At 42.1% G+C, this 26,680-nt stretch overlaps 3 protein-coding genes and 1 pseudogene across 3 annotated transcripts; all 4 read right to left on the reverse strand.

Annotated features, from left to right (window-relative positions):
• Positions 1-1,310: 1,310 nt before the first annotated feature.
• Positions 1,311-2,581, reverse strand: or55e1 (odorant receptor, family 55, subfamily E, member 1). The gene has a single exon (XM_071496813.1). It carries the CDS (start codon positions 2,453-2,455, stop codon positions 1,460-1,462), a length of 996 nt encoding a protein of 331 aa, XP_071352914.1. The 5' UTR covers positions 2,456-2,581; the 3' UTR covers positions 1,311-1,459.
• A 7,605-nt stretch (positions 2,582-10,186) lies between these two features.
• LOC139632399 (uncharacterized) lies at positions 10,187-11,774 on the reverse strand (annotated as a pseudogene).
• A 5,419-nt stretch (positions 11,775-17,193) lies between these two features.
• Positions 17,194-19,158, reverse strand: LOC139631963 (olfactory receptor 52E8-like). Its single transcript, XM_071496657.1, has one exon. The coding sequence runs from the start codon at positions 18,733-18,735 to the stop codon at positions 17,788-17,790; it is 948 nt and encodes a 315-aa protein (XP_071352758.1). The 5' UTR covers positions 18,736-19,158; the 3' UTR covers positions 17,194-17,787.
• A 5,502-nt stretch (positions 19,159-24,660) lies between these two features.
• Positions 24,661-25,768, reverse strand: LOC139632400 (olfactory receptor 52E8-like). The gene has a single exon (XM_071497319.1). The coding sequence runs from the start codon at positions 25,606-25,608 to the stop codon at positions 24,661-24,663; it is 948 nt and encodes a 315-aa protein (XP_071353420.1). The 5' UTR covers positions 25,609-25,768.
• Positions 25,769-26,680: the final 912 nt, after the last annotated feature.

Below are 26,680 nucleotides of genomic sequence, written 5' to 3' on the forward strand. Positions count from 1 at the left end.
TTGCTCCAGGTCTCCAAATGAAATAGCATAGAGTATGAAGATGGTTAGAGGAGGCAACATCAGAGAGACTCAGCCCCATGTTTGAGCCTCAGTCAGACCCAGACTCAGATGAGGAGATTGTTGAGACCAGAATCAGAGACTAGCAGACGGATCAGAACTGTGAGCATAGTTAGCATCTTTTATTTGTTTATGTTGTTTGTTAGCTTGCAACTGGCAGTGGCTGACACAGTGTTAGTGGTTGTGCTAATGCTAACCCTGGCTCTCTGTACTGACAAGGTTTCAGGTGTATTTAGCCCTGCCCCCCATCCCCACAAGTTGACAGGATTGGTTCCTTAGGTTCTATGACATATGAATCCCTGGCTGTCTGAATCTGTTTTTATGAGACTGTCATTGGTTCACTGCAGTTCAAGGAGGAAACACTCAGTCAATGGTGTTGACTGATTATTTCACTCATTGTGTGTCTTTAGTATAGAAAAACGAGATGCAGCTGTGTATGATGCTGATGTATCTTCAGATTTCTCATTGTAATAATACAGTGTCAATTTGTGTATCAAGTCTGAATATGAGTGAATTTTGTTCTGATGGTACTGGATGAAGGTCAGGTCACCATCAGGCTTCATCCTCTGAGGAGCACAAATGTTGCACAGTGAGTTTTGTCTGCCCAGTAGTTTAACTTCAGGAGTAAAACATCTTAAAGTGACAGTTGTGGTTATTTGAGGTGTGGTTGTGTGAGGTTCTTCTCTACATTCAGTGTTTTACTTGCAGTAGATTCAGATCAGCTCCAGTTCAGAGAAGCAGCAGGAGCTGAGTGATGAGCTGCTGTGGACGGAGTCAGCAGAGAAAAACTAGTATCAATTGAAGTGCATGCTTTATTTTGAATGTTTTCACCTCTTTTCCAAACAACCCTGACTGAAGTACCTCACACATCCCCACGTCAGATGACCCCAACTATCACTTTAACATCCAATGAAAGGAGATCCTGTTTCTGCTCTCCAGAGGATGAACCCCTTAGATTTTGATAAAACCTTGACCCTTTCATGGAAAGGTGAAACATCTGAAGTTACATATAATAAGGATTTTGACATCATATTGTGAGTTAAAACTTTGCACCATCTGTTATTATTTTATCAAGTACCTCAGTGAAATGCTCATCAATACTGATTAGTGTCATTAATAAAACATGATTTTTTAAAGGGACAATTGTAGTTACTTGGTACAGATCATAGTAGAATGCATGTGACTCAGCCACTATACTAAACTAAAAACCATTATCATCAGTCAGCAGCAAGAATAGAAACAACTTTAAAACCATTCAAGTGACTCCTGACTGATTTTTGTTTCAATGAACAATACAACGAGCCTCCTAAACTAAAAGTAAATAAAGTGAGTTTCGAGAAATATTAATGTTTGTCCAAATCAGATCAGAGTTTCACATAAATGTCAAATCAGACAAACCTTGTCACATTTGTTCTTTTTCAGCAGGAGAAACCTTCACAGTCGTTATTCTCTTCACTCTGAGTTTATAAAGTCTAAAGAAGCTGTTTCGAATTTCTTTAGTCCGAACTCCGTAGATGATGGGGTTGATGGTCGCTGGGAACAGGATGTATAAGAGCCCCATGAAGGTGTTGACATCTGTCGGTATGGGGATGTGCAGGTTATGAGAAAGGAAGGTGACGCTGCCCACCAAGTAGAAACACATCATGACAATCAGGTGAGTGCCACAGGTGTGAAACGCCTTCCAGCGGTCCTCGCCGGCTGGCGCTGCTCGCAACACAACGCTCAGGATCTTCATGTAGGAGAAGAAGATAAGCGATATGTCCACACCCACAAAGCAGACAATGACGGCGAGGCCCGCCGCGCTGTTTTTCTCAGTGCTGTCACACGCCAGGCTGACCAGTGCCATGTGGTCGCAGTAGCAGTGCTGGATCACGTTGGAGCCGCAGAACCACAGTGAACCTGCCAGACCAACCAGCGTCGCCATGATGGAAATGCTGCGCACCAGAGTGAAGACCAGCAGCATCATGAACATGGAGGAGTCCATGATTTCAGCGTAGCGCAGCGGCTGGCAGATGGCCACGTAGCGGTCTAGTGCCATCGCCAGCAGCAGCGTGGACTCCACCGAGGACAGGAAGTGAGTGAAGAACATCTGAGTCAAGCAGCCGGCCAATGAGATCTCGTCCCAGTCAAAGAGGAGACTGAGGAGCATGTTAGGGATGATGGCAGTCACCACGAGGATGTCGACGATGCAGAGCGTGCAGATGAGCAGGTACATGGGGCTGCTCAGACTCTCCACGCGGTGGATGACGTGAACCAGCAGAGAGTTTCCCAGCAGCACTGACAAGTAGGAGACGAAGAAGGGCAGCGCCAATAGGCGGCGGTGTCTGCGCAGCGCAGGGAAACCTCTGAACACAAAGGTGCTGTGGGAGAAGTTCCTGCCCAGCGACGCCTGCAGCATGGTGCCGGCTTCACCTGAGCAGCCAGCTCAGAAAACTGTCAACAACCAACATCTACGAGGAGACGAGGACGTCTGCCAACTGCCAATCAATTTGTTGTCCTGCACAGTGTCGCTGTAATGCTGAATGCACGGTACGTACTTTTTAAAAAATTTTGTTTGTTAATTTTTCTAAATGAGGGACTCTATTGCTGCTTAATGTCGACCTTTGCAAACATTTCTAAATGCAGATACACATTCTTTCATGTGCTTATAACCCAAAAATACCAAGGGTAACAAAACAGTACTACAGCTTTAGTACTAGAGAGGAAAGCAGATGACATGCAGCAAAGGGCCTCAGATCGGACTTGAACCCAGACTATTGTGGTTAAACATAAGGGTTTAAGTCCTGCACTCTAACAGGTGAACCATCAGTGCATCATGCTGTCTGGTTACTTTTATGTGTAAAAGGCACCATACATGTATTTTCTCACAGCACACAGAGCTCGCCAGTCGATTGCTCATTGATGAACGTCTCCGGTCCACGTTAGACTATGACTAGTTTGGTTTTACTTGACATTACATTATTCAGAGCGTGAGACAATCCTCATAGGAAATCTAAAGGCAGCCTACAAGTGGACAGGTGGTTTGTACTATGAAATATAATCCTTCTGGCACCACTGGTCCTGCACATCTGTGCTTCAGTTTTATTTATATGTTACCAAATCAAAATATACACAACAACGATAACTGCAGCTACAGTCAGGTCAAGACCTTACAACCTTACAGAGAGAAACCAACAGCTCCACCATGAACAGCAGCTGGGGGAGAGAAGAAGAGACTTGAGTTCATAAATGTTTGTATTCAGTGTATATTGTATTCTCCACTTTAAAACACAGCCAAAACAGTTCTCATATCAAACTGTGTACATTTTTGTAAACATTTTTGTGTTGTGACTTTTCTCATTGATAAATTTTAAACTTTATGACACTTCCTACAAACATTCATCATGTTTATATCTCTGACAGCAAAAACCTTGTATTTCAATATAAGTTATTGACAGGTTTATAATGTATTAAAGTCTGCGGAGGCCCATTAATTACAGACTGTAATACATTAAAGGGTTTTAAAGTCTCTGCCAGTAAAGTCTCAGGTCAGGGTTTTCATATAATTATAAAGTTAAAGTTGTTTTACTGAATTAGAAATTGTGATTTTTTTCCCCCTATAAATGTTGGTTTAATATTTTCTTTCATAAAGAATTACAGTGCCTGTTAACTGACTGTGATATATGCATGTTATGTATGTTATGTTATACAGATATAAGTCAGAAACAAAATCTATCCTGTCACTTACCTTCACTGGGTTCAGCCATTCACATGTTGCTGGTGAGAAAATATGTTTGTATTTTGAAAAACCTGTTTAAAGGTCAGATTTCATCTCATGCATCAACCTCCTGCTGATGTTCATACATGAAACTGTTAAAAAATATAAATATAAATACATGAAATGAATATGAGAAGTTTAAATGTATAAAATATGATTGAGTTAAATAAAGTATGAAGCTTACATACTCTTAAACAGATACATACAAACACATAACTACACTTCAGCAGTTTTACAGGTGTCAATGAATACACAGTTTATAAAACATATAAACACAACATTTACACCCTCATGTATGATTTATCAACATGAAATGGTTGATGTTTTTTTTAACCCACTTCACATAAACATTTAGTAATAATTAATAACTATAATGTATTGTAGATTCTAAACACAAAGTTCTATAAAGACAGTATTAAAATTAAGGTAAAGTGACTACAGTAATAAGTCCTGAAGGAAAATGTAATCACAAGTGACAAACATCATATATATTGTAAATTCGTAATACACAGTGTGAAATCAATGTTCACATAACTGACACACAAAGACTAACAGCATCAGCGTTTTTTGTTTTCAAACACATTTACTCTTCTCACTCAGTTATTCCAGTCATTTCTACTTTGTCGTTCTTTTGTTCAGTGTGAAGTTGCTGTCGACCAAAGTCTGATGTTTCCTGATACAGAATATTCACATTAAAATCATCTTAGCAGAGGGAGAGAGTGTGTCTATGTAGATGCTGGAAGGCTTTTAATTTGAAACCTCTCGTTCATTTTCACTCACAGGAGAAGAATAAAACAACAAAGTAAAGCAGGTCGAATTAAGTCATGAATGGAAAAACTATTGTTGTAAAAAACAAGCAACATCAGAACACAATGTAAAAAACTTTTATCAGCAAAATGAATCCGCTGGTATCCAGTCACTGGAGCAAGCACTAGTACTTGTACTGTACTGCTGCAGTAGTACAGTAGAAGTATGTGTGTACTGTATCATCATTATTATCCAGAGCACTAGAGAAATTAAACCTGATCATCTGAATTTAAGGTAATAATTAAATCCTTAACTCAGGACAAAAGGCTTAAAAATAATTACAAGCATGTACAGTATTAAAAACCAAGCAGGTGATTTTTCTGATATCGTCATGTGACCTGCTCTTTGAGCTGGACTCTCACTGAAAACAGTTCAATTCTTATTTAGATAAAATGTTCATCCTACCTGCTGCAGTTCATCAGCTGCTTGCCAGGATGCACTCCGTCCCCTCTCTGTTCATCTTATAGCTGAAGTCCAAATGTCCCATAGGAAGACTAACCCTGAACACAGCAGCATTCTGATTGGTTCAAACCACTTTGAACCAATTTAAAAGTCCCCGAGTCTATTAGAGGAGCAGAGATTCTCAAGAGTTTAATCAGCCCGCTGACTTCCTGTTATGAGCGTGTGATGTTGAAGATCCTGACGCTTCATGTTTGTCTCTTCAGGAGTCAGTAACCTCTGGTCTGTCGCTCAGACAGAACAAAACATTTGCAGATGACATTTCTGCAGTTTCACTTTTTATACACTTTATTTTATCAACATAAGTTTAATTGATTGATTGAGAAAACAACTTGCAGATTAATTAACAATGACAATAACCACTGTTTTTAGATCAGTTTATCTTGTTATGTCACAGAATTTTACTTCCTGGTTTTTGATACGATGCATCTATTTATCTGATTCAGTAAAATGAACTTATGTTTTATGTTATGATGAAAATTATTCTTCTTGTTACTACAACAAATGATCTTGTTCTATGAAAACACTGCAATGATATTTATTCTTTTTGTTTATTGCTGTTTGTTGATGTTTTCTTTGCATCTCATTTGTCTCCTGATTTTCACTGTGAAGACAAATGTTAAGTGTGTGTGTTTTTCCTCCTCACACACACTCTCCTGACAGTCATCACAGACATGCTCTTCTCCTTTTTTAAGTTCCTTCACTGCCCAATCACTAAATGTAATGTTGCAGCCTGACTTTGACACAGTGACGTCAAGGAGGAAACCTATTTCCTCTGAGCTTTAATCTGTCAAATCGAATTTGTCTGCTGCTTGCCTCCTTCAGGAATCTCAGTCTCATTTTGTTGTTGTCGCTCCTTGAAGCTAATTGGCCCCGAGGTCAAAACAGGAGAGTTGGGTTTCCTCTGAGAAGGATGCTGGGATTAATTATCTGCTCTGGTTAATTAGTCTTTTCAGTCAGACTGCTGGGACTCACAGAGCTGCAGCTGTAATCAGGTTTTTGTCCCAGTGGTCTGTTCTGTTCCAGTTTCTCAGAGCCACCTTTTGGACGTGTCTGTCTCCATTTGAAGCACAAGGCTCAGCCACTAAGCCTTGTCCAAACCCTAACTGCCCTCAGCTGTTTATGAATATGATATCTGCACTGAAAAGAGTGTTTTCTGATTCTGCATCACTACATCGGCAATACCTCAAAAAAAAGTGATGTCATGAGGCTTACCATGTGAACCTGCTGAAGAAGTGGTACTCTGCAGAGGTCCTATTAAGCTGTTTACCCCCAAAAGACTCAGGAGCTCCACCAAGAGAGGACATAAAAATGGGCCCTGAGATGTCACCCCAGCCAAACCAGTCACTCATGGTGCATGAAATTTGCTCCAAACTTGTTAAGATAGTGCATCAACAGCCCTATAGAGAACCAGAGGCTCTCAAAGAAACTATTTGAGAAGAAATTTAAGAAATGCTTGTGCTTAGAGTTATTGATCAGCTCCGTAGTGCCTAGTGAGTCCTATTGTGCTTTTCCCCAAACCTGATAAATCAACTCAAGTCTGCAACAACTTTAGAAAACTGAATGAGTTGTCAGAGTTTGATGCTTACCCTATACCCCTGGTGGATGAATTTATAGACTGTTTGGGAATGGCTCTTAATCACAGCTCATACTGGCAAGTACCACTTGAACTTCTCCGCTGAGCAAGGACTACAACACATCATGACTGTCAGCAAAAGACTACAATATCCACTGTCAGCAGACGCTGAATCAGATGTAGCTGATTGCTTCAGTGAGAGGAGGGTGAAGAGACTCAGGCTGCGGTCAAAAAGTCTTTTTCTCTAAGGAAGGTTCAAACAGGACGAAGCGACCTGAAGTATCTGAGCAGCAGCTGTGATCAGAGCTGAGGAAGGGAGCCTCAGTGCTTCCTATCTTATCTCCTTTAGCAGAAGAAACACTGGACCTACCTTTGTGAAAGGAAAGGCGAAAATGCCGTCCCACAATTCCTTGCTGCAGCAACATTTAAAGAGATGTACCTATAGATGTATTGGACACACCATAACCCTGACAGACCCACTTAAATGTAGAAACAACAGAGCAGCTGTTTTATGTTTGTGACCTGATCTAGAACTGATGTAAATCCTGGTCTGGGCTCCAGATCCATGAATATAGATTTATTCTCTTTAATCTGTCAGATTTACAGTAACATCATCATCATCATAACAAAATACTAAATGTAATTTCACTAAATCCACTCCCATTGTGTAAATCAACTGTCTCCACTTAACAAATGTATAAAAATGTTAAAGTGTCCATATCAGAAAACTCTATAAACTGATGTCTGAATATCATTAAAAAAAAGTCAACTGAAAGTTCAGTCAGATTCTCTCCACACCACTGTTGTCTTTTCCTAAGTCCTTATGACCTCTCCTTCACATCTTTCCTTGACCTTATGACGTTTTCCATCCAGGAGGAGAAGAGGTCAGAGAGGAGATGATTCTGACTTTTAGACACAGCCTCAGTGTGAAAGACAGAAGAAGAACGAAGTGGAGCAGAGAGGATCAGAGCTAAGATAAAGAAACTCAATTTTGTTTTGCGTACCTACTATTTGTTTTTGTCGATTTGCTGACTCCAGAGGATTCAGTTGACCTGTTTAAGAAGGCTGATTATAGTGAACTTATGTTGAAACAACACCTTGCTATCTTCATTTCCTGCACCCTGCACTTTCTCGCTCTCTCTCCCTCTCAAAATAAATTAAATATATAATAAAATATGAATCTATAACAGTAATAAGAAGCTGTCAGTTGATTTGTCCACTGTAGTAGTGTATGCTGTCATGTTATGTTATATAATATCACTTCATTTTATATATTTTACATAAAAACAAATGATCATGTGATGCTTCAGGGTATGTGAATTTTTCATAGCAATTTTACCTTGTAAAATACCTTGCTGAAATATTGCAAATATTACGGCTTGATGTCATCTCCTGCTACATCAGTGCAGACCTGATGCACAATGAGTCATCAGCAGGTGATGATGTGAACAGGTAACTCCTGTCATCCAGTGTGTTAAAGCTGCTTGGATGCAGAGTTTCATTGAGTGAGAGAGTGATCAGCACACAGAGATGTGATGGCAGCATACTGACACCTACTGATGGACGACACCTCCAACACTGTGGGCAGTTTATTGGTGTTGATACAGTATGTCTCGACCTTACCCTGTAAAGTGCCTCAAGATAATGTATATTATAATTTGGCACTATACAAATAAAACTGAATTGAATTGAATTGAATGATGCCATGTTTCAGATCATTTTCATTTAACAGCTCATAAAACAATTTTATTTGTTGACATCTTTGGAAACAGTTTATTAGAATCAGTGTCAGAATAAGAAATAAGGTGAACAGTACAGGGTGTGGTAGGTATGGTGACATGTTTTTAGTTTCCATGTTAAAGATCATTCAAGGGCAAAAATTCCATAATCACTGTTTAACTGGTCTGACAGCAAACTGCTCCGGTCTCTGTTTGCGGACTATAGAAAATCGAGTCTGTAATGGCAGACTCTAGCCAATCACAGGTCTTTTCAGAAAGAAAAGTGAAAAAGAGAGTGTTCCTATTGGCTGTTCTACAATGCTGATGTGTGTGGATGTATTTTCATATTGTGCCTTTTTTACTGCCAACCCCAGCTTGACAGAGAGAAGAGAGGAGCACTCACCATAGAGCAGCCACCACTGCTTTATATTTTTAAAGTGAAGCAGAATTATAATTCTGGCATTATAGCAGTTCCATCATTTTTCCTCTTATAACAAGATATTTATTATGTTCAGTAACTTACATTTCCTGTTGCTACATACCAAATTACTCAGTTTTTAACAAGAACCATATCTGGTTATAACAAAATATTATGTTGTATCACCTAACTTTCGACTTAACAATGTATGTTATGACTTATGTTATGTGCTTTACAGATAAAATTTTATTGAATTTATAATATTTACACATTTAATTTAAACAAGAAATGTTTGTCTTTATGAAATCAAAATTTGGTTTGTTGACACTGGGAAATGTTTCTTATTTTAATTAGATGACTTGTTTATATGGAATTATCTGGTACGTAGTTGGAAAGGAAAAGAAAATGAAATTTATATCATTTTATACCACTTATGCCATCCTGAAGAGGGACAGAATAGCCTGTACAGTCACTAGTGATTACTATTGATTTTGAACCCAGATTATTAATTAACTTAACTACAACCAAAATTACCATTTCAACACTAAGTAAAAGTTGAAGGATGATCTCCTACAAAGAAAGACACAGTGGGGACACAGACAAAGGTAAGATGGTCAATTCAAAATGGTTACTGTAACCACATGACCTAAACAAGATGGCAGTAAATAAATAAAATACACAAGATAGCAGACTCAAAGATGGCTGCTGAGACCACATGGCATGTGGGGGAGAGGGAGTGTGAGTTTCTTTGTTTAGGCCACTTCTATATGGTGCCTGGTTAAAAGAGGGTTAGCTGCATGCAAGTCCTAAGTGTGCTACAGGTATGTATGTGAGCATACAAGTATCAAATGAAATTCCAAGATGACTTTGCACACTGCTCCCAGGTATATTTCTCTCCAATATGTGATCACTGTCCAACAAACTGGATGAAGTTCAGCTACTGGTGCAGAAGAACAGAAACTTTTCTTCATCTTCCGTTCTATGCTTCCTTATGCCTCCAGACTCTGCGCTGGAGCTGGCTGGCAGTGGCTGGTGTAATGATGTGACAGTGATCCTGTAGCACTGTTGTCCTGACCTGGAATCATTCATGATAAACTGTAAGCCCTTCTACCCGCCCGTGACTTTGCGTCATTTATTCATTCTGGTCAGTGTTTACATTCCACCACAACCCAATGTGCAGGGGGCACAGCACATGCTCACCAACCAGATACTGTGTGGAGCAGACTAACCTGGACTCCTTAGTTGTTGTCCTCAGCCACAAACTTCACAAATACAGAAACTTTATAAGATGCTGGACCACAGACTGGAACACTTTGGATCACAGGTCCCAGCTTGCATCCCAGCAGCAACAAGGCACAGGCTTGCCCTCTTGTCCAAAGCCACCTGGTGGCCCTTCACCACAGCTTCAGTGATGTATCGTATGCCCCCCTTCTTTGCAGGAGATCTCTAACCCAGTCAGAGCTTTACAGAGCGAGCACCCTGCAAAGCCTCAGCAGCCCACTTTAATTGGGATACAGCAAGCTCACCAGCCGTGCTCTCTCCACTGCTCCACCAGAGCTAATTGTATTTTGTGAGTTTCCTCTTGTGGGCCTCCCCCATGTACTCCTCCCAGGGCACTGTCAACTCCCACATGATCACCTGCTTGCTGGAGTCTGAAAAAATTATTAGGTCTGGCTGGAGCGTTGTTAGAGCAATGTGGCCAGGGAACTTCAGTTGTCTCCCCAGGTCCACTCTCAGCTGCCAGACCTGGGGCTGTAGAGAGTAATCCTGTTGATCCTGTTGTTGGGCGTGAGTATGGCTTCTCTCCAGCTTTGAGGAATGTGATGGACCTCTTCCCCGTATGGTCTTTGCTGGACTGAATTGCTTTGGTGACTGCCTCTGCAAATGCCTTGAGCATCCATCTGCCAGGGCTTTGGGGCAGCTGCTGAAGAGGTGTTGTAGGGACCCTCTCCCAGCACACTGGGGGTAGGAAGGTATCTCAGCCTTGCCCCATGTGTGGAGATTTGTTGGGCTAGGCAGGTTGTCATAGATGCGGAGGAAGTCTGTCCGCCAGAAATCTGACCAGGTGATCTTCTGCTGCAGGGTGTTTTCCCACCTTGTCCAGACTCCCTGCTGGCTAAGGCCCAACATCTTGCTGACCCGTACCTCCTTAACCCCTGCACACACATCTTCCTGGAGGAGATATTGCCTGTGCTTTTCAATGGCTTTGGTCACCTGGCAGCTTGGAAACGGCCTCCTCATTTTGATACCAGTGTCCTGACAAGGGCCTTCTGCCTTAATCTTGCTTTAGAAACCTGCAGCACTCTGACAGCACTGCACTTTCTGCCTGTACAGACCTTGATGCCAGCTGTTGCTACTTTGGGGTCCTTGGAGTACTTGTACTGCATGGCTTCTCTTGTGTGTGATACCATGAATTCTTCTGTGAGGCCACTGAGGGGAGGCCGTAGAGTGTTGGTGGACCCATACAGAACAGCACTGCTTAAGCTCCTTGGCAGGCCAAGCCATCTCTTCAGGTAACTGCAGATCTTCAACCTTCATGAGCCAGGTCTCAAGAACTCTGCAGGCTTTTTGGATGGCTGAGGTGTCCTTCAGGATGCCGTCAAATAATTTTCCCAAAGTCTTAATTGGCTGTTCTGTCAGTGTTGGGATGGAAGACTTCGAAGCTGAGAAGCAGAACTTGTCCACCACTTTTCCTTTCTTCAGTACAAAGGACCTTGACTTTGATGATTTTAAACTCATCCTTGCCCATGACATGAGCTTCTCAAATACTTGTAGGATGCTGCTGTCTTGACCACCATGTTCATGGCAAGGGCAAAATGGATGACTGTGATGGTGCAGCCAATTATAATTGCCTCCTCTAGCCTGTGCCACTCTGATGTTGTGGATCCCAAAGTAAATCTAATTTGGAAGACTTAGTCATATATAATGAGGACGTGCCACTTTGAGTGACAGGTGGATGAGCGTATACTTGCCACAAGCCATCGTGCACTTAAGTCTCAGCTCCACGCGTGCCCCACTTCTTTGTCCATTTTTGGATTAGCTCGGAATTTGGCAGTTTCATACACTGCCAAGATGGTGACAGTGGAGCTGCCCACTCTGAGCTTCAAAACAAGAAACCTGTGGGTGACATCATGGAGGCTATGTCCAGTGCATTGTGCACAATACAGTGCATTGAGACCAGCCAGGGAAGCATGCATGACTGAAGAATCAGAAACCATGAGTGAAATCAGGGAGGTGGGTTATTGGGCTGCTGGGACACCACGAGTGGAATGCTGCATATACGAAATATGCTTTGCCTGGGCAGCAGCTCTGGAGACAAGCAGCTTTTTTTGTCAGATTTCTGACTCCAGGCAGTGCATATCATCCCTTAACTGCATAAGAAAGTATGCTGTCCACACTCAAGCAAGATAAAACTAATCAAATTATCAGTAGAAGGCTAGTCATAAAGATTTCAAGTAAACACAAACCAAATCCTGCAAGGCTGAACCTTGGACCAGGTGGCTGTTTCATTGTGACATCACAAGGTAAAACTCATTTTCTGGATATGGACGATGTGCATTACTCTGTGGGTTAAGCATTTTCATACTTTCACAATATTTATACAGCACCTAAACCGGAGGGTTACATATGTAAACCAGATTCTCTGAGTGGAGTGACTATCTCTCCACTCTACATAGTATGTATGGGGGACTGACGCTCATGGTGGCAGCTGATGTGGATAGTCTTTAAGACACATCAACTGTGGTGACCACACACCGATGCAAACGTGGTGTCTTTGATTCCTTGATTTCCATGGTCAAGCAGAAATGTGTGTATCTTTTTTTTTTTTTTTTAAGATTTTTTTTGGGGCATTTTTTGCCTTTATTGACAGGACAGTGAAGAGTGACAGGAAAGGGGCAGAGAGAGAGGGGGAATGACACACAGGAAAGAGTCTGAGAAAGATGCTGAGAGCATCCACTCATGTGGTATGCGCCCTAACCACTCTGCCATCGGGCCGTCCCAGAAATGTGTGTATCTTGACATTTGAGCAATATGAATGGTTTGACATCAGCATGGTCTGCTTACCTCGTGAGGACAAGAGCTTGTGTACAGGCCCCTTTCTTGATTTCTTCATTTTCAGCACAGGCTGGTGATAGTATGGGAACTTGTAGCATCAGCTTCACTGGTCTGCTTACTTGCTAGCTGTTGTCCCATGTGCCATCCAATGCTCACAGCTGTTGTCCCCCACTTCAGATGATGCGAGCGAGCATACTTCAGCTGCAGAAAATTTCAGGAAAGCAAACAATAAAAAGCTGGAAGCATTGCACAAGCATTCACACATATTTTGTTGTGTACAAAAAATGGCAAGCCCAGTAGGTCACATCGGTTTGGGTTGTGGCATAAAGATGCCAATGGAGGATGGTCAAATTCAATGTGGGCATTGCTTAGGGCTGGACCATGCACAAATGGCCAGCCAGGACCCAGCATCTTGTATAAACTGTTTTATTCTGCCAGCTAGAGGGAGGGAGGCCAAGGCTCCATAATTTTTTTTAGCTGCAGCATACAAAGCAGCCAAGAGTAGTGGTTTGGAATGACCAAGTAATGGAGTCTCAATTGGTCCATACCCTGTGTGTGGCTGTCAGGAAAGGGTCGGCAATGCCCTCCCCTAAGACAGCCTCATCTACTACCCAACACCCTCACTCTGCCCAGGTAGAGCAGACCAAAATAAAGCAAAAACGTGATAATATGATAAATTAGGCAGTCCATCCAGGATGAAGCAGAGAGAGGCAGAGGCAGAAAGTGTATGAGTGCGAGATGATGATGGTGGGGGTGGGAGGGTGGGTCAGAGGGCGTTAAAGAGTCGAATTGCAGTGGGGACAGAGGACCTCCTGAACCACTCAGATCTGCAGTGCAGTGAAAGTAGCCGCCTGCCACTGCTGCTCCTCTGCCCAGCCAGGAGGCTGTGGAGAGGGTGTCTACTGTTGTCCATAATAGATTTCAGTTTGTTCAAAGTGCCCCTCTCCACCACAGTTTTAAGTGCGTCCAACCTCCTGCCAAGCACTGAGCTGGCTTTTTTCACCAGCTTGTCCAGCCGCTTGGTGTTTTTGTCTGTCAGGCTGCACCCCCAACACACAGCAGCATAGAAAAGGACATTGGCCACCACAGTGTGATAAAATATGTGCAGCATCCCATTACACACATCAAAGGACTTCAGCCTCCACAGGCCCTTTCTTGTAGAGAGCATCGGTGTTCAGGGTCCAGTCCAGCTTGTCATCCAGTAGAACCCCCATGTATTTGTAGGAGTGCACCAACTCAATGTCCTGCCCTTGTATGGAGGCAGATGGGATGGCCTAGATAGTCTGAAATCCACCACCATCTCCTTAGTTTTAGTGGTGTTAAGGTGGAGGCAGCTCCTACTGCACCAGCCCCTGAGAACCTCCACAATGTCCCTGTATTCCTGTTCCTGTCCACTCCTGATACATGCCACAATAGCCGTATCATCTGAGGATTTTTGCACGTGGCAGGATTTTGAGCTATATTTAAAGTCCGCCGTGTAGAGTGTGAACAAGAATGGTGCCATTCCCCAACCTGACAAACTGAGGTCGCTCTGTCAGGTAGTCAATTACCCAGGACATCAGGGAGGGATCCACACCAATCCCATCCAACTTGTCCTTCAGTGTGAGGGACAAGGGCTGTGTTGAATGCCCTTGAAAAATCAAAGAATAAGATTCTCACATAGCAACCTGGCTCCCCCAGGTATATGTAGGTCCTGTGCAGCATGTAAAGGACTGCATCCTCCACTCCGATGACTCAGGCCCACGGGTTTCTTTCTTTTTTTAATTTTTTTTTTGCCTTTATTCATTTAAATTTAGCCACAGTGAGAGAGAGACAGTCAGGGAGAGAGGGGATTACATGCAGCAAGAGGGGATTACATGCCACAAAGGGCCATGGGTCGGACTCAAATGCAGGACTAGGACTTTGTGATACACACTCTACCTACTGAGCCACAGGGATGCATCTTGCACTTATGTCATGGGATGTGTACATAGTGTATATTTGTAAATAGTTCATAACACATGGGTGAGCCCTCTGATGGCGGTGACGTCTCATTTGGACTCAACAGTCATCTCAGGCTCCTGCAGGAGCAGTGAGATCTGCTTTTTTTCCTTGCAGTGTGTCTTACATAGTTCCTGTACATATGGAATATGTAGGGTGAAGAGATAGTCTTGAGACAATAGAAAATGGAAGATTACATATCTAACCAAGGTTCTCTGAGTGGCAAGATTATCTCTCCAGCTAAAAGCCGATCTGAAAAGGTTAACTGAATCAAGTTAACCAGAGAGCCCATGCTAATGCCATGTTGTTACTAATCAGTGCATGGCCACCACAGGTGATGTGTCTTAAAGATTATCCACGTCAGCTACTGCCATGGGGGTCATTCCCCTGTACATATGGAATATGTAGGGTGGAGTCTCTCCACTCAGAAAACCAGGTTTCCATATGTAACCTTTCTGTCTAAGTGCTGTATAATTACTGTGAAAGTATCAAAATGTTGCAAAGCGTATTTTGCATATGCAGTCTTCCACTCTTGCTGACCTCCCTGATGTCCCTGATGGCCTCTGATTCTTCCGTCACGCACACTCCAATGGCTGGTCTTCAATGCACTGTGGCATGCCAGTCCACCCAGAGGGTCTAGCAGCTGAGGAGAGCGAGTTGGAGAAAGGGGCAGCAGGCTCCACTACCTCTGCATTGGACCTTAACACTACAGCACTGCCAACCCTTGTGCTGTCAGATGATCCAGCGGTTTGCACCAGAACCAGGCCTAAGGCTCTAGTGTTTTGGTTCACACCGTAGTCCCCCTTTGACCATCTATCTGGCTCTTTTCAGCACTGATTGATCACTGGTATTGAATTTAGTGTTGAATTTTACCAAGCTAGAGTAATAGCTAGCTTGGTAAAATTCCTTACCTGTAGTTGACCTGGCTGTGCATCACTCAGCACAGAGTCAGCCTATCAGAAGAGAGGCTGCTGGAGCTCTGTTCTTGCCAGAGATGAGATGTAAGACTATATCAAGATGGTTTTTGGTACAACCCTTTTTCCAAAAAAAGTTGGGACACTGTGTAAAATGTAAATAAAAACAGAATCTGATGATGTGCAAATCGTATAAACCCATATTTAACTGAAAATAGAACAAAGACAACATTTCAAATATTGAAATGTTGAAATTTTATTGTTTTATGAAAAATTTCTGCTCAATTTGAATTTGATGCCAGCAACACATTTCAAAAAAGTTGGGACAGGGTCATTGTTTACCACTGTGTTCATTACCTCTTCTTTTAACAACACTCTAAAACATTTGGGAACTGAGAAGATCTGTTGCTGGAGCTTTGAAAGTGAAATGTTGTAAGCATGGGACAACATTTCACTGATACAGGATTTCAACTGCTCAACAGTTCGGGGTCTCCTTTATTGTATATTTAAATCATGATGCACCAAATGTTTTCAGTGGGTTTGTTCAGCATTAATGGTGCCTTCCCAGATGTACAGGCTACCCAAGCCATGGGCACTAACGCACCACCACACCATCATGGATGCTGGCTTTTGAACTGTGCACTGATAACAAGCTGGATAGTCCCTCTCTGTAACCAGGAGGACGCGGCGTCCATGATTTCCAAAAAGAATTAGAAATTTTGATTCATCAGACCACAGGATGGTTTTCCATTTCACCTCAGACAATCTTAAATGAGCTCGAGCCCAGAGAAGGTGGTTTCTTCTTTGCATGTTAGAGTTTCAACCTGCATTTGTGGTTCATAGACAGGGGTTTTCAGAAATGTTCCATGCAGTGATTTCCACTATAGAATCATATTTGTTTTTAATGCAGTGCTGCCTGAGGACCCGAAGATCATGGCCATCCAATACTGGTTTTCAGCCTTGTCCCTTTGCACACAGAGATTTCTCCAGATTCTCTCAATCTTTTAATGATATTATGAACCGTAGATGCTGAAATTCCCAAAATTCTTTGCAGTTTTACATTGAGGAACATTATTCTTAAACTGTTGCACTTATTTGTCCACGCAGTCTTTCACAGAGTGGTGAACCACTCCCCATCTTCACCGCACAGAGACTCTGCCTCTCTGGGAGACTCCTTTAATAGCCAATCATCATACCCAATGACCTGGTGCCAATTAACCTCATTAGTTGTGAGATATTCAATCAATTGTTTGCTTTTTTTTACTATTCCAGTCTTTTGTTGCCCCTGTCCCAACTTTTTGAAACTAGTTGAAGGCAACAAAATTCAAATTGAGCAAATATTTAAACAATAAAATTTCACCATTTCAACATTTGATATATTGATTCTATTTTCAATTAAATATGGGTTTACATGATTTGCACATCATCACATTCTGTTTTTATTTACTATTTACACAGTGTCTCACTGTTTTTGGAAATGGGGTTGTACTTCAAACCACAAATATATCTTCTTGGGGATATCAAAACACCAGAAAAGCATGAAATATGGAATCTTTATAATCTGCCAATGTAGTTACAACTTAGCAATTGTTTTTTCATGGCGGCAACAGTGCATTATTTAGCTATTATAGCCATTCTGTTTTTTTGTGTAGTAAGTGTGCAACTTGTATGTGTTATGAAAATATAATATAATATATATGTCCATACATTATGAATTGCAAATACACTATCTCAGATTTGTTGTCTGTTAAACAGCTGTAAAGAAGATTTATTTTTATAGATATATATACATATATATCTGTCTTGCCACTTTGGTGCAGTTGTTAGTACTACAACACAACACAGAGGTCATAGGTGAATCTATAACACATTTATGAATCACAATCACAATCACAATCTTGTCTTAGCATATTATAAAGTTGACTTAACATGAGTATTTTTATTTTTATCATTCTTGACTTTTCATATTTTTTTCATTTATTGGCAGAAATGGGCCTCCATACAAAAAACATTTTACATGTCAGAAAACAAATTCTAATGTTTGCTTAAGAATAATTCACAATTTGGACAAAACGACAACACGTCAGTGTCTTCAGGATGTGTTGTCGTATCTCTGTGGTTCTGATGCCGTAGATGATTGGATTGAAGCAGCTGGGGAAGAAAAGGTACATGATGCTAAAGAAAACACGAACAGCTGCAGGGAGACCGTTTCTGATCCGATAAGACAGGAAAGCAGTGAGCACGATGGTCAGGGTGACGCCCATGACCACTATGTGGGTGACACACGTGTGAAGAGCTTTGACTCCTGATCTGCCTGAACTCAGCACAGAACTGAATATGACTATGTAAGAGGTGGTGATTAGAAAGAAATCTACCACAGGGATGAGGAACACTGAGATCAACCCCACCAGACTGTTGATGGCAGTGCTTCCACAGGCCAGCTCCACCAAGGCCATGTGCTCACAGAAACAGTGGTCTATTACATTTCTGAAGCAAAATGGCAGCCTCCCTGCTAAAGCCACAACTACAGAGACAATGAACACATTTCTGATCACAAGAGGAATCACAAACTTGAGAAATCTATGCAGTGCCATACGTTCATGGTAGTAAAGTGGTGTGCAGATGGCGAAATAGCGATCCAGTGACATCCACAGCAGCAGAGTCGACTGAAAGGCTCCTAAGAAGTGAATGAAATACATCTGAACTAGACACCCACTCAGAGAGATCCCCCTCCAGTCAAACAGGAAGCTCAGCAGCATGTTGGGGACGAAGAAGAGCGGGAGGCTCAGGTCCACGCACGACATGCCAGCAATGAGGATGTACATCGGGGAGTGGAGACTTCTCTGTGAGATGACGACATACAGCAGCAGGGAGTTGGCCGACAGAGACACGATGAACATGATGAAAAACGGGATGAAGAGGACGGGCCTCAGCACTCCCAGTTTGTGAAAGCCATCAAGGATGAAATGTTTGTGTGAGGAGACGTTATCCATTCTCCTCTCTTCCTACAACCTCCTCGTCCAGGGTTTCACTTCCATCAGCCTGAAAACAGAGACAGATTCTTCAGTAAAGTCACTTTTATCCACAGCTGCAGAATACATCTTTGTAATCTGCTTCACTTGCACACAACCACTTCAGGAAATATTGTGTTTGCTGTGGTGACCTGAGTTCTGGTATGAAGTGGATGTGTAACTCTTCTTTGAAACATTTCACCCCATGACCTTTACTTCACATATAAAGCAAGTCTCTAGGACAGCCTTCTTCCACCTGCACAATATTGCAAAAATCAGACCCATTCTGTGTCTAAAGGATGCTGAAAAGCTAGTTCATGCATTTGTTACCTCAAGACTGGACTGCTGTAATTCTTTATTGTCAGGATGTCGCAAAAATTCAGTAAAAAGCCTCCAATTGATCCAAAATGCTGCAGCACAAGTACTGACAGGAACTAGGAAACGAGATCACATCTCTCCTGTGTTAGTGTCTCTGCATTGGCTTTCTTCACCTATTTAATGGTCAGGCACCATCGTACCTTAAAGAGCTTATAGTTCCCTATTTTCCCAATAGGACACTTCGCTCTCTAAATGCAGGTCTACTTGTGGTTCCCAGAGTTTGTAAGAGCAGAATGGGGGGCAGAGCCTTCGGCTATCAGGCTCCTCTACTTTGGAACCAGCTCCCAGTGTGGTTTTGCTGCTATAGAGCTAGACTGCTGGGGGATTCCCATGATGCACTGGGCTCTCTCTCTGGAGCCTCTGGAGCAGCAGGATCCAGATCCACCATGACTCATCATTACTATTAACCACTGTTATCTATCATTATTATTGATTACACCATTACCTATACAGCTGTTCCTGGTCTCTCTCTCTCTTTTCTCCTCTCTCCTCCCCCCACCCCCCCTTTTTCTCCTCCTAAACCCAACCGGTCGAGGCAGACGGCTGCCCACCCTGAGCCCGGTTCTGTTGGAGGTTTCTTCCTGCTAAAAAGGAGTTTTTCCTCCCCCCTGTTACCAAGCGCTTGCTCTTTGTGGGATCTGTTGGGTTTTTCTCTATAACAAAGTAAGGTCTTGACCTGTAAAGTGCCTTGAGATAATGTTTATTATGATTTGGCGCAATACAAATAAAATTGAATTGAATTGAATGACTATTAATATAATTATAAAACAGCAGTTCCAGTAATGGTTTGGGCTTTGGCTCCTCAACCCACAGTGTTTGTGGAACACACACACACATTAGAGTGACCTGCTCTGTGAGAACACCTGTGCTGTGATTTTGATCAATCAAATGTAAAATGTAACTTTTAGTTGACGTGTCACACACACAGCTGGATCCACAGATACACACACAGCTTTCTATCTCTCCTTTAAAGGCCTCAGTGGCTGCTGCTAACACTAGCACTGCTAACACAAGCACTGCTCCCTCTGTGACACATTCAGGCTGGGTCCTGATTGTGGTTAGGGTTTGATCACCCACAAGAAAATCTGATTAATTCCAGGTCCATCCAACCCCCACCCTCTGCACCCTAACTTTGTATCTTATTACATACAGGAAACACAGCATTTGGTGGTGGCACTGAAGGTTGGAACAAATCACAGTGTTGGGTTTGATACGGGTTTTGTTTCTAGGATTATGGCAGTGAATGTCACAAGATGCAGATTTTATCAGTTGAGGCTAACTAACATTAATGTCATGAGAAAAATGGCAAACTGAACCTTGACTTTCATCCTCGCTGTGCAAAGATTATCTGTCTGTGGTTGTTTGTAGTCTAACAGACTAGCAGATGTGTGACTCTTCTCTTGTGAAACTATCACCTCAGTTTTAGTGTCAGAATTTCCCAAAATCTACTTTGATCAGTTTCATAGATCTGAATTAGGCTGTCCAGTGCCTGTGTCATCTTGGGTCATTTCAGTGTCAGATACATATTTGATCAAGCTCAGATTATTTTCAGGTTGGAGTTACAGGTTGTCAACATGAACCAAATATGTGTTTCTGAGTTCCCACACAGAAAAAGCTGATGATAGATGTAAACTGAGTCTCTGTGTTTTAGTTTATGACTTTAGTCACACTCCCTAAAAAGGTTTTGAGCAAATATTCAATGGGTTTAGGAAATCAACAGCAGATTCTTTTACTGATTGCAGGTCAGATATATATAGTTACAAATTGATATAGCCATGGTGGTTCTCCAGATTGTGTCCAGCTCTACTCTGTGAAAATGACACCTATATGACACCTACACTTGTCTGTCTGACCTGGTGGATCGATCACCTCTGTTTCTACTTATCAGAATCAGGGTGACGGACACACATGCAGACAAGTATTTACCAGTAAGTACATCTGCATGGAAACTTTGACATGAGTCTACATCACATATGTGTCAAAGGAAAAACAACACATCAGCATCAAGAGTCATAATAGCAAACAAACCTGACAAAGAGCAGAGACGGCTCATCTTTCCTCAGGGTGTCTGTTTGCATCAAAGAGAAAACTTAAAGCTTTAGTCAGTGGAGAGAAATGATTCAGACTGTTCTCAGTTCAGGTTCTCTTCTCTCAGAAGGGTTAGTATCTAGAAGTAACAGAGGGTGACAGGTCTCTGCAAGAATCAAGACATCACAATAACATCACTTTGGAAAATGTCTGAAAATCACGTGAGGTGAAATAATCTCCCCCACTGTCTGACTGTGTTGCAAGTTTGAAGAAAACCAGATTTCATGAAGAATAAAACATGAAGAGCTGATGACACTTCAGCTCTGTAGAAAAGAAATCAGCTGATTTTACTCGTTGGTGTTTGAGAGTCAGTCTCTAAATGTGTCCCGTCTGCAGGTTGATGATGTCAGCTGCTGACTCTCCTCCATCCACCTGTCCCTCCTGAGCCACTGACTCAGCACTTTAATACCCTCTGTCTGATGCTGTCATTGGCTCCAGAGACAAAGTCCAACACCTCATCACCCTATTGGTGTAATGGACTGAAAATCCCAGAGAGCAGCAAGGAAAAAACAAAAATCCACTTTTTAAAGCTCATGCTAACAGATACGAACGAAGGGTAAAACGTCTGATAATTTCTGTGTATGATTTTGTGATTTGTTCCAACAAATGAAGTCAAGTCAATCAGTCCCTTAAATTATTAAATTATATGCTTTAAATTAATAGCATTAGGTCACTGTGGCTGTAGGACCTGGAGGCGGTTGCTGCTCTGATCTGATAGCAAGGAGCCCTCAGATTGTTAGCCACAGGCTAGAAACCAAATGTCTTTATCCTGGATTCACTGAATGAAAACACCTCTCTCTCTCTGTGTGTGGGTCATTCCAGTTGTCATTTCGTTCGATGGATTAAAACAGTCACTGCCTGCTTGCTAATGTTACTTGCTAGCTAAATTCAGTACATTAGCGGAAGCATACATTTAGATAACTTCAATACAGTGGTTTTACAGAATAAGCAGCAGGCAGAAGACAACAGGAAGCTTGTCTGAGTTTATTTAGCAGGATAATATTGCATAGCTTTGTTTATTGCTCTGGTTTTATCAGAAATGCTAATAAACTAATTTAAGTCCTCAAAGTCTGTGACCAGCTCAGATCTACAGAATTATATCACAGAATGATCAAATGAAGAGAGACAAACTGCTACGACTAAAAAATGAAAATGAACATACATCTGCTGTGCTGGTCAGTTTGTATTGTAATCTCTCACTCTATAGGTGCTAACTTGTACAGAGGGAAGAGAAAACAGAACCACAGTTTAATGTATTGTGCTACAAAATATCAATGAATTTATCCTCTCTTTACTATATGATTGTTGTAAAGTTACACAGGCCATATAATGATGTCCTGCTGATGGGTTCTGGTGGACCAATCTAAGTCAAAGTCCTGGGCCCATTTTTATTCCCACTCTCTTCCCTGAGGAAAACTAAGAAATACAGATTCTAAGAAGGGTTATCGGGAGCAGAAATAGGCAACATGTCTGTCTATCAAATCACTATCTGTCTATCTGTCTCTCTGTCTGTCTACGATAATAAGACAGTGAAGAAACAACATTTTGATTTTGCGGCAGTTCACATTCACTTAAGGACAGTTATAGGGACAGACCCAGGATGGTGGGGAAAAGTTAGTCTAGAGCCCAGTTTGCTGGATACTGAGGTAATACCTCTCAGAAGAGGCACTGGTCCAACATGATCCTTAAACATGAGACTGATGAAGTGATTATTTGTTGTCAACGACACACTTTACACATGTTTGAAAATGATTTTCTACTATTTTACTATTTTACTAAGAGGCAGTAACAAGTTTGTATTAGAATCACCCATAATCATACATTCCTTCTCCATTGATACATTGCTCTTCAATTCAATTCAATTTTATTTGTATAGCGCCAAATCATAATATACAGTGCATCCGGAAAGTATTCACAGCGTTTCACTTTTTCCACATTTTGTTATGTTACAGCCTTATTCCAAAATGGATTAAATTAATTTTTTACCTCAAAGTTCTACACACAATACCCCATAATGACAAAGTGAAAAAAGTTTGCTTGAAACTTTTGCAAATTTATTAAAAATAAAAAACAAAATTCTAACATGTACATCAGTATTCACAGCCTTTGCTCAATACTTTGTTGAAGCACCTTTGGCAGCAATTACAGCCTCAAGTCTTTTTGAGTATGATGCTACAAGCTTGGGCAGTTTCTCCCATTCATCTTTGCAGAACCTCTCAAGCTCCATCAGGTTGGATGGGGAGCGTCAGTGCACAGCCATTTTCACATCTCTCCAGACATGTTCAATCGGGTTCAAGTCTGGGCTCTGGCTGGGCCACTCAAGGACGTTCACAGAGTTGTCCCGAAGCCACTCCTTTGTTATCTTGGCTGTGTGCTTAGGGTCGTTGTCCTGTTGGAAGATGAACCTTCGCCCCAGTCCGAGGTCCAGAGCGCTCTGGAGCAGGCTATCATCAAGGATGTCTCTGTACATTGCTGCATTCATCTTTCCCTGGACCCTGACTAGTCTCCCAGTTCCTGCTGCCGTAAAACATCCCCACAGCATGATGCTGCCACCACCATGCTTCACTGTAGGGATGGTATTGGTCAGGTGATGAACGGTGCCTAGTTTCCTCCAGACATGACATTATCCTTCTGGAAGGTTCTCCTCTCACCACAGAGCAACGCTGGAGCGCTTGTCAGAGTGACCATCGGGTTCTTGGTCACCTCCCTGACTAAGGCCCTTCTGCCCCAATCGCTCAGATTGGCTGGGCTTCCAGCTCTAGGAAGAGTCCTGGTGGTTCCAAACTTCTTCCATTTACGGATGATGGAGGCCACTGTGCTCACTGGGACCTTCAATGCTGCAGGAATTTTTCTGTACCCTTCCCCAGATCTGTGCCTCGATACAATCCTGTCTTGGAGGTCTACAGACAATTCCTTGGACTTCGTGGCTTGGTTTGTGCTCTGACATGCACTGTCAACTATGGGACCTTATATAGACAGGTGTGTGCCTTTCCAAATCATGTCCAATCAACTGAATTTACCACTGGCAGACTCCAATCAAATTGTAGAAACATCTGAAGGATGGTCAGTGGAAACAGGATGCACCTGAGCTCAATTTTGAGTGCCATGGCAAAGGCTGTGAATACTTATGTACATGTGATTTTTTTGCTTTTTATTTTTAACATATTTGCAAAACTTTCAAGCAAACTTTTCCACTTTGTCGTTATTGGGCATTGTGTGTAGAATTCTGAGGTAAAAAATGAATTTAATCCATTTTGGAATAAGGTTGTAATATAACAAAATGTGGAAAAAGTGAAGCGCTGTGAATACATTCCGGACACACTGTACATTATCTCAAGGCACTTTACAGGGTAAGGTCAAGACCTTACTTTGTTGTACTTCATGCAATACATTTCTAAGTTTATAAAAGATATACAACATTAAGTATTCTTTAATAATCTCTTAAGAATGTGGAACAGTTTGGACAAAGGGACAACATGTCAGTGTCTTCAGGATGTGTTGTCGTATCTCTGTGGTTCTGACGCCGTAGATGATCGGGTTGAAGCAGCTGGGGAAGAATGGGTACATGGTGCTGAAGAAAACACGAACCGCTGTAGGGAGACCGTTTCTGATCCGATAGGACAGGAAAGCAATAAGTGCCACACTCAGGCTGATGCTGATGACCACAATGTGGGTGATGCAAGTATCAAGAGCTTTGACACTTGATCTGCCTGAACTCAGCACAGAGCTGAATATCACCACGTAGGAAGCAGTGATGAAGATGAAGTCAGCTACAAGGATGAGGAACACTGAGATCAACCCCACCAGACTGTTGATGGCAGTGCTTCCACAGGCCAGCTCCACCAGGGCCATGTGCTCACAGAAACAGTGATTTATTACATCAGAAGCACAGAATGACAAAGATCCTGCAAGACTCACAATCACTGTGATCATTAAGATGTTTCTGATCACAAGTGGGATTATAAACTTGAGAAATTTGTCTAGTGCCATTCGTTCATGGTAGTAGAGTGGCGTGCAGATGGCAAAGTAGCGGTCCAGCGCCATCCATACCAGTAACGTGGACTGGAAAGTTCCAACAAAGTGAATGAAATACATCTGAGTCAGGCAGCCAATCAGAGAGATCCCCCTCCAGTCAAACAGGAAGCTCAGCAGCATGTGGGGGACGAAGAAGAGCGGGAGGCTCAGGTCCACACACGCCATACCAGCAATGAGGATGTACATTGGGGAGTGGAGACTTCTCTGTGAGATGACGACATACAGCAGCAGGGAGTTGGCCGACAGAGACACGATGAACATGATGAAGAACGGGATGAAGAGGACGGGCCTCAGTGCTCCCAGTTTGTGAAAGCCATCAAGGATGAAATGTTTGTGTGAGGAGACGTTATCCATTCTCCTCTCCTTCTACAACCTCCTCGTTCAGGGTTTCACTTCCATCAGCCTGAAAACAGAGACAGATTCTTCTGAAAAGTCACTTTTATCCACAGCTGCAGGAAATATTGTGTTTGCTGTGGTGACCCACACCACATTTATCTTCCATTGTTAACAACACAAACACAAACATGCACACGCACACGCGCATGCACACACACACGCACACACACACACACACACACACACACACGCACACACACATCAGAGTGACCTGCTCTGTGAGAACACCTGTGCTGTAACTTTTATCAATCAAATGTAAAAATGTAACTTTTAGTTGACGTGTCACACACACAGCTGGAGCCACAGATACACACACAGCTCTCTATCTCTCCTTAAAGGCCTCAGTGGCTGCTGCTAACACTAGCACTGCTATCACTAACACTGCTCCCTGTGACACCTGTGTTCAGCACCACACTGAAATAACATATATTCAAAAGTCCTACTCTTAACATCTGTGCTGTGCATTTTACATTTAAGTAAATTTACCCCACTAATGTTCAGTGTTGCAGTACTTGTACTTTTTCTGACCATATAAATTTGTGTGACTTGGTACTTGTACACCACTACATTCATCAGACAGTCAGGAGATTTTACATACGACACTTATAATTCTATAAATGAATTGATTCATTTTATGAAATATATTGACATTTTAAACATCAACCAACAGAACAGCTCAACATTAAAATGTTGCTTACAGATGAATTCATCAATGATAATAATTGCTGGATGCTGGACACCTACTAAACATGTTAATGATTCATGATGCTGTGAGTCTGTTTATGTCCACAGTGATACACACAGCAGTGAAACACAGCAGGCAGACAGGACTATACTGTCCATGATCAGTGTGTGACCTCAAGTTTTTTACCTTTGAGAGACAAAAACATTAATGGTTTAAATATCTATTTTTCTTAAGTTCAGGAAATCATATAAATATATGCCTGAGTCATTTGAACTTATTACATTCAGTTCATCAAAGTTTCATGTTATGCGCTTTATTTTCTTAACATTGTCACACTGTACCACT

Source organism: Trachinotus anak, unplaced genomic scaffold (assembly GCF_046630095.1).
Source record: "Trachinotus anak isolate AG129_WGS33_773 ecotype Australia unplaced genomic scaffold, CSIRO_AGI_Tana_v1 ptg000014l, whole genome shotgun sequence".
Lineage (NCBI taxonomy): Eukaryota > Metazoa > Chordata > Actinopteri > Carangiformes > Carangidae > Trachinotus > Trachinotus anak.